The 11,565-nt window shown below is 45.3% G+C and overlaps 1 protein-coding gene across 1 annotated transcript; it reads left to right on the plus strand.

The window, feature by feature from the left end:
- Positions 1–622: 622 nt before the first annotated feature.
- EIF1B (eukaryotic translation initiation factor 1B) lies at positions 623–7,524 on the plus strand. Its single transcript, XM_082193601.1, has 4 exons — positions 623–932; positions 4,842–5,005; positions 5,905–6,006; positions 7,151–7,524. The coding sequence occupies exons 1-4, from the start codon at positions 902–904 to the stop codon at positions 7,193–7,195; spliced, it is 342 nt and encodes a 113-aa protein (XP_082049727.1). The 5' UTR covers positions 623–901; the 3' UTR covers positions 7,196–7,524.
- The last annotated feature ends 4,041 nt before the right edge of the window (positions 7,525–11,565 follow it).

The raw sequence follows: 11,565 nt of genomic DNA on the forward strand, positions 1-11,565 counted from the left end.
CTGAGGGTACTCACCACTATACAGCATTGCCACAATTTTTATTTGTTTGTCAAAGTGCAAGTAGATAAATAGGTACCACTCCGGCGGGAAGGTAAACGGTGTTTCCGTGCGCTGCTCTGGTTCGCCAGAAGCGGCTCTGTCATGCTGGCCACATAATAATAATTATTAATAATAATACTAATATCGATAATTTATCATAAATGAAAATATATGAAAATATAATTTATAATATATATAATTTATATATAAAATAATTCATAAAATAATTATATATAATTATATAATTTTTATATAATATGTATAATTTATAATTTAGAATATAATATATAACACATCAATTTATAATAATAATAATCATCATCATCACCCGCAATACGCGTTTGCACGCGTCCTGACATGACATTCGACGGCAAGCACACCCAAAAAAGGCGGTTGGGAGGAGGCGGAGAGCGCCAGAACAAAAACAAAACCCTTTCCCGCCATGCCCGCCGGGAGTTGTAGTCCCTCCTGCGAGCTCCTGCGCGCTCTCCTTTGGCGGAGAGGACTCCGTTTCCCGGCATTCCGCGCGGGGCGGGGGGCCGAATCCCACTGCAATCACGTGCCCCGCGCTTGGGCGAAGGAGAGGCTCCGGGCGAGCGGGCGGCCATTTTGTGAGCGAGCGTCGCCGTTAGATCAGCTGCTGCTGCTGCTGCCGCCGCCTCTGCTTCTCCTCTGTCCCGCCGCGTCCGCTCTGCCTGCCTTCCTCGCCGCCCGGGCCTCGCCGGCTGCTTGCCTCCCTCCCTCCCTCTCTTCTCTCTCTCTTTTTCGGCCCCCGCTTCCTCTCGCTGCTGAACCTGAGGGAGCCCCGGGCCAACGCAGCCGCGGCCTTTTCCCCCCGAGCAGCGCCCAGCCACAGAATCGCATGTCCACTATCCAGAACCTCCAATCCTTCGGTAAGAAGCGGCGGCCCCCGCGCAGCTAGCGCAGGATCGGACGGGGACTGGCGCAAAGGCCCGGCAGCGAAGACGCCCCACCTCCGCCCCGGGCTCCCTCGGTCTTGGTGGAGGGAAAGGGGGCTCGGGGGTGCCCATCCCAGGTGTCCGTTATCCTGGCAGCAAACGGGGTGCGCATAAGGGGGGGTCCTCTCTTGCCTCCGCCCCCCCTTGCCATCTTCTCTCCCCCCACACACACACGGCAAAGCCTTTGCATCCCTTTGCGCAGCACCCAGGAGGTTGAGATAAATGGGTGCATGGATGGAGCGCGCAAGATTTGGGGGGGGGGTCTCAACAGAGACACCTCTTTTCCTACGCTGCGCCCAGTCCATTTTGTTAAGCTGCAAGGGTTTGCTGCGGAAGATGCCCCGGTTGGCACGGGGCTTGGCATCTTCTTGCCCCTGGTCTGACAAAGGGAAGGTGAGCTGTGCCAGCCCCTCTGCGCTTGCCCCCACACCCTTCACCCTCTCTCCTTTCACGCAGAGTTGATTCCTTGCTATGGGGCCGGGACACTTCTGCTTGACCCCTGCTATCTAAAAATGTTGGGTGTTCAGTGGCTTAAAAGTGCCTGTGTTTTGTGGATGGGAGGGCCGGAGTTCTTCCCACCAGATGTCAAAGAGGAAAACAACCACCGGACTTTTAGAAGATATCTGGAGGCTTTTAATGTTTGACGGACTGTTGTATTTTAATATTTTGTTGGAAGCTGCCCAGAGTGGCTGGGGAAACCCAGCCAGATGGGCAGAGTATAAATAATAAATTATTATTATTATTATTATTATTATTATTATTATTCATTATGGTATCTTTTTAACAGGCTTCTACTGTGTTCTGCTAGTTGGCCGTTGTTTTGCTAACTGGGACTTTTAGTGTAGCTTGTGGGTTTCCCCAAACTTGGGTCGCCAGCTGTTTTTGGACTACAGTTCCCATCATCCCCGACCACCGGACCTGCTAGCTAGGGATGATGGGAGTTGTAGTCCAGAAACAGCTGGAGACGCAGCTTTTGGAAACACTGGGCTAGGTTAAACCACTTTATTAACCTTGGTCCATATTGTATAGTCCGCTGTTAAGACTTTGTTTGCTGATGTCTTCACCAGTAAACTCCTGCTCCCGTAACTGATATATTTGTGACAAATCAGTTACACCCTCTATATAGTGCAACACCCTCTATATAGCTAGCTAGCCTAGTGCACAAGACCTTACCCACTCACTCACCCGATCCAGCTATTTCCATTTGTTATTACTGTGTTGACCAAATTTGCTTTGTAGCCTACTGTAGACCCTTCCACATTAGTATTGCCAGTTGTTGACATAAAGCTGTACTAACAGCGTATTTAAGAACTGGGATAAAATGCAACCTCCTGGCCGGCAAGGGTGGGGTTAGTGGAGTAGTAGCAAGTCTTGCATCCTCAGCTGGGGCAGGGAACCCTTGTTGGTAATGGGAAGAGGCCCAAACTGGGTCTGTTGCTGTCACACGATGGCAGAAGGGCCAACTCTGGATCCAGTGGATTTTGTACCAGCAAGCTCTTCTCTTGTTTCTTTTTCTTTTAGGGAGGTGTGTGTTCTGCTAGCTATCAACAGCAGGAATGTAACACCAGTGGTAGCTTCCACCGACTTGACTTGCTGTTTGAGTGACACATTAGGGTGCCCCTTGCTCCTGGGACTTCCTCACCTGCAGCAGAGTTTCGTTGCCAGCAGAAGGACTGGGCAGAGGGACCCCTTTGCCTCAAGGAACCCCCTGCCCCCCTCCCCAGCATTGCGGTTCAGGAATTTGGCTAGCTCTACCCACTTGACATCTTGCAAGCTGTCTGGGCAGCTGAGATCACCAGCCCTGCAGTTCATTCCTCAGTGCTATAATAACTGAGAAACCTTCCTTCTCCTTTCATTTGCTAACTTAATACTTGTATTTTGGGGGGGCGGGCGGGGGGAGAGCTGCCTTGTTGCATGTTCTTTCTTGAGGGATCAATGACTCAGTGCCTATCTGACATTATTCTCCTGAGGAGCATTCAGTCAAGTGATTCCCCCCCTCTCCAGTCTAGGTTTAGGGGGTGGGGAACCTGTCCCCCTCCCCAGATGTTGATGGTTTACAGCGCCCATCATCCCAGGTCATGCTGGACAAGCTAATGAGAGATGGGAGTCCAGCAACATCTCCCCCCACCCCCTGGCCTAGGCAAAGCTTTTGTACCTCAGTCTCTCCATTTTCTCCTACCAGTCTTGAGGTGAATTTCTCCTCTATCCAGGGAATTTATCAGGGAATTGTATTTTGTGATATTCCTCTTTCTATGCAAAGAGCCTTCATTTTATCATCTTTGCCATAGCCATCAGTTCTAAAATTGCACTCCTTGATTTGTACTGAACACAGATACATCCACCTTGCCACGAATAAACTCCCTGATCTGTTGAAAACAGCTTTTTGAAGACGTTTTCATTCGTAGAGGTTTATGCCTGAATTGGATAGGACTTTAGAATTTGTCGATTGGTAAAGGAGGGAAAGGTGGAAAATTGATAATGGTTTTTCAGTGCGGCTCCACTTGGACTTTCAGTTGGGGAACGACAAGTAGCTATGAAGGAGTGCAGATTTTGTAGGCTTGGTCTCTGCAGCTAAGGGAGCAGTGGAAGATTCTTTAAGCTAAAATTGTGCCGTATTCTCCCATAATCCACTTTCTGCTTCACAGAACACAGCACCATTTTAAGGAGTTCACGGAGGTAGTCAACCTTTGTCTAAGCTCTGACTGCAGGGAGGGAGGTCATATGACTCGTTGCTTCTCATTCAGAATAAAAACACGAAAGACAATAAGGTGCTCCAGCCCTCCCTACAGCCAGAAGTGTGTCACAGGCTTGTAGCCTCTCAGAACTAGCCTTTGACATATTGGACTTTGTGAACAAGTTGTTGTAACTTTTGCAGTGACGCAGAAGTAGCCTGATGGGAGTTGGAGCCAATGATTCTCATAGGGCCACAGTTTCCTCATTCATGCAATATGATTTGAATGCTAGGGCCATTTGGAATTCTCTGCCTTCCCTCATTGTACAGCTTGTACCCAGTGTTTATATTGGACTTGCCCTTGCCTCCCCTTGTTAACTTGCCAAAGCATTACCTCTAGGTTCATTGTGCAGCTGCAGGGGGGCTCCTATGTGTCAATGGGTAAGCCCAACAGGCCTCTCCAGTGCCTGGTGTGAACCGACAGTGTACCTTGGAAGTGGCCCCAGAATCTCCCCTCTACAATGCACAGGAGTTGCATGGCAGACTGCTGTGGAAGGAGTTCTTTGAAGGTAGATTGACCTTTTCCTCATCCGGGTAGCTGGTTGGCCTAAAAGCAGGGAACTGATCTTCCTCAGATTGAGCCTCAAACAAGGCATAGGTGGAAAAGAGCTTCTATTTTAGTAGCAGGCAAGCAGTGAAACATGGTTTGGAGGAATTGGTGGGTTTGGGAGCACTAGCGGACAAAGGCTAAAATAAAAACCTTGTCACTACCAGGGTGCCTAATGGAATATCAGACTACTTATGGTTGCTGGTATGTTTTTCTCCCCACAGTTAGTAGTCTGTCCTGAATACATTTGTGTTAGAGTATTCTTGGTTAGTGTTTGAGCAAGTTCTCAAGGTAAGATGAAGACTGGGTTAGTCTGTAGTAGACAATGAGAAAAAGGGCCCAGGTATGGGCCTTAGAGAGCAGACAACACCCACAGATATGCAGAAATTACCATATGTGACAATATATCATGATCATGTTTGTATTGACCTGGTAAAGAATTGCTGCTGCCTGGATTAAGTAGTTTAGATTATGTTTTATCTACCATTTGGAAAAGACATTCAAAATATGTAGGAACTTGAAGGTTTGCATCGGACTAACTCATGTGGACTTTTCACCCCTCCAGACCCCTTTGCTGATGCAACTAAGGGTGACGACTTACTCCCGGCAGGGACTGAAGACTACATTCATATAAGGATCCAGCAACGAAACGGCAGAAAGACACTAACTACTGTTCAGGGAATTGCAGATGACTATGACAAAAAGAAGCTTGTGAAAGCCTTCAAAAAGGTAGCACTGTTCTTCTCCTAGGTCCTGAAGTTTTTGTGCTTGAAAGAGAAATGCATGTAAATTAACAATTTCCAGTGGGGAAGTGAAAGATCAAATGCTGCGACAGGCGTGTTAAATGTTCTGGTTGAGACAGCTTTCCAGTATAAGACCATTTCAGATGTTGAATGCACTGACAGGAGCAGCCAGTCTTAACTGAAAAAAATTAATGTTTGAGCAGTGTGCTGGTCAATTTAGTTGCAATAACCAGCTTTCATGCTCTTTTCTACAATTGTCACTGTCTAGGAATGGATCCAGACCCTTTAAAATGACTTAAAAGCCACATAAGGAGATATATTGCTGCAAAAGGTAACCAGAAAGTTGTTCCGGGAACGAATAGCTCAGTACCGTGTTGCCTGTTTTTGACAATGCCAATTGTGTTGCGGAGGAGGAATTGATATTTTTACATCGAGTTCTATTTTGAATATTTAGTTCTATATTTCTAGAACAGTAGTAAAAAAAGTGGGGAGACAAGCCTGGAGCAAAGAGGAAAAACCCTGGGAGGTGATACGGGAAGATATCTGAGGTTGGGTGTGGAGTGGAGCAAAACATAGTGTACTCATCTAGTTTGTGGTGGTCAGGTTGTAGGGGGAAATGTGAAGTTGGGCCAGGACATTGATTTGACTCCTGCAGTTGATTTAGGCATTGCTGAGCTCTGCAATTCTAAGCTCCAAGCATCTAGGAACTTCGGCCAAAATCCATCACTAGAAAAGCATATATCTCATTTGCTAGCAAAACCTTTGGAGCATGTCTTCTGAAGGGGGAAAAAAATAACCAAAATAATGGATTTTGGTTCTCTTCTGAAAGTGATCTAAACATAATTTGCAACTGGGTTTTTAAAAGCATTAAACCTTTCTTTGTAGAAATTTGCCTGTAATGGTACTGTGATTGAGCATCCTGAATACGGGGAAGTGATCCAGTTGCAAGGGGACCAGAGGAAGAACATTTGCCAATTCCTCCTAGAGGTCAGTGAGCTCAGGCTGCTTGCTCAAATGTTAAAATGCAGTCGGAAGCCTATTTAAGCGAGACTCTTTTGACTCTGAATGTAACATAACATGGCAGGGTTGAGTGAGTCACTACCCCTAGCTGTGAGCCATATTGCTGCCTGGACTAAAAGGGTTGAGTTGAGTCATACTGGCGGCAAGGGGGGGAGGAGTGCAACAGGCCTGACTTCGGAAGGCGTAGATGTATATTTGAGCATCTGGATTTTATCACAAGAAATTAATTAATTACATAAGGCACTGCTTGGCACTTCTCTGAATGTAACCTAAAAGAATGGCTGCTGTAGATCCTCTTGTACCATGGGGGGGGCACTGGTCCAGGGGGCAGATGTGTTCTTCCAGGCTTCTCTCTTCAGCCCTCGGGACTCTCCCAAGGCCAAACTCACTCCCTGGGTCCATGCCCCGTACTAGGAGTTGCTCCACTCCCTCCTTGAGTACTTTAGCCTGCCTGAAACAAGTCCTTGAACAGTAATACTGTTGTCACAAGAGACTAGGACCCTGCGGGACCTGACATCTTTCCGCAGGGCCTGCAAGACAGAGTTGTTCCGCCAGGCCTTTGGTCAGGGCGCAGCCTGACTCCCTCCTCTGGCAACCTGCACAGAATTTTGCTTAATTGGTTGCCTTCAATTTGATTTAACTAATTTTTATAATGAAATATTTTTAGATTGTGTAACTATTTTACTGTTTGATTATTTGATTGTTGTTAGCCGCCCTGAGCCCGGCTTCGGCTGGGGAGGCGGGATATAAATAAAATTTATTATTATTATTAATAATAATAATTCTTCATTGGATAGCATGTGTGTGTCTGGTTTCCCCCCACCCTTGGCTCTCATGTAGCCAACTATAACAGAGGTAAGATTCGCCTCCATTGGTCCACTCATTTTTGTTTCTGGCTTGCAACCCATAGACAGTTGCACACCAGGAAGCTGTGCACACCTTAGACCGAAAAGAGTCTCTCCCCCTCCCATTGTACATTGGTACAGTTTCATCTGTATGTTAACTCTTTCTCCATCTGCCTTGGGATTGATAAGTGTGTAACTTCATTTTTGTGTTGGACTTTCAGGTTCTAACTGCTGCGGGCTTACTGCCATCTCCTTCTCTTCTGCAGGTTGGCATTGTCAAGGAAGAGCAGCTGAAAGTTCATGGCTTCTAAAATGTGTGTGTTTACATGAAGAACTTCTGCAGGTTTTGTTCTTGCCCAAGCTGGCTACTCTGTGAAAAATGATTCTTTGCAGTCGATGGACTTCCCATTCAAAATCTTATTTGCTTTTGCATGACTACAGAAAACATATGGAGTGTAGGCTAGAAACACATAAGAAAACTGCGGTAAGATGGTAACACGAGATCCTTGAGAATTTTAACACATTTCCAATGGAAATGTTCTACTGCTGATAGTTCAGTGTTTTACTTTTCACCTGATTTAAATGTTGTATTAAAACCATGTGTGTTGCAGCTTAAATAAAAACGTCTCTTATCTTAAAACTCCTGATTGCTTTGGATGCATTAAACAAGATCCTTCAGTGAATCATAAGCATGTTAGTAGCTTCTTGGCTACCTGGTAAACTAAGTAAAATCTGAGAAGAAAACAGCCAACACAAACACATTTAAATATACTTTGACTGTAAGCGTTGCCAAAGATTACATAACAGACTGTATTGGGTAAAAATGTAGTTTATCATCCTTAATCCTGGCCTCTGGCAGTGGAAATTCTGTTGAATGTTTTTGTAGTAGTGTCAGCTGCTGCTGCTTTATCAGGGAGATACTCCTTCCTAGCTTCAGGTTAGGAGAATCCTATGTGTTATGAAGAATTCGGTGCTTGAATGCTGAGAATTAACAAGGATTCTTGGAGAGCCTACAGTATACTGTGGAATTCCAGATCATATTCAAATAGCTTCTGGAGAATCAACTGCTGATATCTCTCTAAACCTGGCATATAGACCTTACCTGAACTTGGAAGACACAAAACATAAGTTCTCATGAATGTATATGTTGGTGAGCTTGAATTCATGCTGAAGTAAGTGCTGGTGCTTTCTCTAACCACTTTTGCAAACTATAAATCTGGCAGGAGAAGTCGATGAAGTTGGCTTGGAATTCAGGATCAACACAGTGAATCCTATTCCTCAGGGTCTGAAGGCACAAAGGGGTTTTGAAATGATTCCCAAATGCTACTAGCTATGGTGGGTGCCAACCTCAGCTTGATCAGAAAAATGTGGACGTCCATGTGACCATTCTAGGTTTAGCTGACATTGCAAACTATTAGGCAGCTGCCGGCATTTATATTACAAACTCTGCAAGAATACTGACAATTTCTGCTCTCACAATGCCATTTCACAGCATGGCTCCGTTCGTTCTCCAGGCTGCATGAAGCCCCTTTGTTATTTTCAGTCTGGGTTATTCACATACTTGTTGCCGTGAGCCAGAATGAAAATGAAGAGGAAGTCTTGGAAGAACTGACTTCAAGCTGAAGTAGATTCAAGGAGTTTATTAGTAGCTAGCTACTGTTAATTACTGTTGTGCATGACCGCTACCAGATCATAACCTGACCTACGGTGGGGTGTGTGTGGGGGGGTGACTAGCAGTAAAACCACCATATGCTAAAACGTTAAGAAACTGGTCCCTACTTGCACATGGGGTCTAAAGGTGGATGCACAGAGCCTAACAGCATTCATTGCTTGAAGTGTCTCATAAACCTATGACATAGTTCTGCCTGAATGAATGTACTAGCTGAAGATTGATAGGAACTACTGCATGTAAAAAAGTGGTATTAGGCTCTGCTGATTGCTGCATGACCTTGAAAGTGACTTACTTTGGAAGACATTATGTGCATAATGTATCGGACTTTGATTATGCAACCTTCTACAAAAACAGCTATCAGATAGTACTCTGAAAGAGCAAGGGAAACAGACTTGTTTAAATTGTCGGAATAAATTCCACCTTGTAATGGAGGGGATCACTGCTATAACATATTAACCAGATACTTCGAAAAAGCTGGGTAGTGACCTATTTCTGACTGGGAAGGTTTTTGAGAGTTCTATTCTGTGAATGAATACACTCGGCAAATCAGTAAATCTCTTCAAATTCTTTGGTTTTCTATCAAAAAATATAACTACTTCCTGTGACTTGGACATTGAGTTTTCACTAAGAATACTAGACAAGCATTATATTTTGATTTGGTTTTTAGCTTCATTGATTTTAATATTTTAAAATGTTTTAAATAGTTGCTTTTAATGGTTTCCTACTGGTAAATTTATTGTTTTATTCTTTTTTAAAACCACTGAAGTTTTATGACATTCAAGCTGCATATAAATATTGTGAGATGAAATAACACACTACAAAACTTCAGCTTGGTTTCTCTGGTTCCCCTGGCAGACGAACTCAGGAAATGTCACTGATGTTGCATCTTTATGAATGTGATCGGGTTTGAGCTCTTGTGGGGAAATGTGTTGTCATTTACATGTTAAATCTAGTTGCCTATCTGAGTGTGCCCCTTGGCTTCACTTCCAGTAGCACAAGTAGCTGTGTTTTGTGGACACTGGGAAGCGGAAAACACCCTTCTGTAAGGTTCATGCAAATGGTGCACATGCTTGCTTTGAAGAGGAATCCAAGCTTTCTCCGCTCCACATTAACTCAATCAAATACAATAGTCAATTGTTAATTAGATTGGTTTAGCACTGAATGTTGTGTTGATTGTACATCCTTCCTCCTAGCTATAGGAAGGAAAACCCCAATGGGCTATAACTGGTGAAGGACTTAGGTGCCTGCCAGTTTAAACCAGGTCCCAACAGCTGTGTAGCATTTCAACCAGGTCTCCAAGGTCAGGTAGCAGTACTTCAAACTGGAAGCAATGTGTGTCTGCTACCATTCACATCCAGTGTTTCCTCCTGGCCCGGAAACTGGTTGTGGATGCTGTGATTCCTTGGGGTGGGCTGCTGTCAATCCCCATTTCCCTGGTTAGCCAGAATATCGGCTATCATAACTGGTGGTTCCTGTGGCTTCAGAATGAGGTGGCCGCCAGTTGCCACCCAAAATCATATACTGTCTTGTTCCCCCCTTTGTCAAAAGAAGAGAAAGGAGAAGCTGGGAAGCCGTCACATGCCTTCACTACCTCAAGATGACCACCCTTGCCCCAAATCAGTCAGCTAGACTGCTAGACAGGCCTCTAATACAGCCTGCTTGTTATCACATGCTGCTGCAAGCCAATAATAATTATACCCTGCCCATCTGGCTGGGCTTCCCCAGCCACTCTGGGCGGCTTCCAACCAAATATTAAAATACAGTAATACATCAAACATTAAAAGTTTCCCTAAACCGGGCTGCCTTCAGATGTCTTCTAAAAGTCTGGTAGTTGTTGTTCTCTTTGACATCTGATGGGAGGGCGTTCCACAGGGTGGGCGCCACCACCGAGAAGGCCCTCTGCCTGGTTCCCTGTAACTTGGCTTCTCGCAGTGAGGGAACCGCTAGAAGGCCCTCGGCGCTGGACCTCAGCGTCCGGGCAGAACAATGGGGGTGGAGACGCTCCTTCAGATATACTGGACCAAGGCCATTTAATAATAATATGCTGCTTGCTTTCAATAGCAGGAGAGAAGCATAGCAAAGGGAAAGTTTGTCTTCCTCCAGCCTCATGAGGAGTCTCTTCAGTGGGGCTGGAGAGTCTGGGCCTCGCCCCCTAGGCCAGGTGGAAAGGGCCTTGCAGGGAGCAGCCTTCACGCCCCACAGCCAGGCGATGTTCCTCCAGCCTCGTGAGGCGCCTCTATGAATGCATTTCATTTTTTCTGACTCATGCCTCACACGGGATTTGGGGATGGCACAAGTATTTGTCTTTAAAGAGGCATTTTTATTTTTAAAAATTGTTTTTGGTTCCTTGGTGCTGATTTTTAACTTCTCCTTTCTGTGCTTGCCCTGCTTGGTTGCTTCGTGTCAGTCAGTCTATAGGATTTGCAGCAGAAACCTACGCATGCTTACTCAGAAGTCAGCCACACTATGCTCAGTTGGGCTTACTCACAGGTGAGTGTGCAAAGGATGGCAGACTTTGCTGCCTTCCCTGGGTCTTTGTAAAATTAAATTTAGGATTAATTAATGTGTGTAGACGGCAAGGCACCATGCAATGCAAGGGCTAGGATTTTGCATGCTAGGCTCAGATATTTTTCCCAACTCTAGAAATTAAAAAAAAAAATTCATTTATCTGTTGGAGATAAAGGTATTGCACATTATCCCTTCCTTTGCAATTTTTTTCCTCACAACAATCTGGTGAGATGGGTTAGGCTGAGAGGTTGCAATTGGCTCAAAGTGACCATGTGAGCTTTACAAAGAAGCTGGAATTTGAACCTGACACCTGAGAGTGTTGGGCAGGCAGCGGTGGGGGGGGGGCGGGTGGGAACAACACTGAACTTGCACAAAGTTCCTTGGTATCAGAATTGGAATGCTAAAAGCAGGTAAACTCAAGTTCCAAAGGGCACAAAACACTACAACTTTATTTTTGCGGGCTTCATTGTGTGGAGACTACAGCGTTGTGTTTAAAAGCCT

The sequence above is a fragment of the Podarcis vaucheri genome (genome assembly GCF_965113315.1).
Source record: "Podarcis vaucheri genome assembly, chromosome: 12".
NCBI classification, from domain to species: domain Eukaryota; kingdom Metazoa; phylum Chordata; class Lepidosauria; order Squamata; family Lacertidae; genus Podarcis; species Podarcis vaucheri.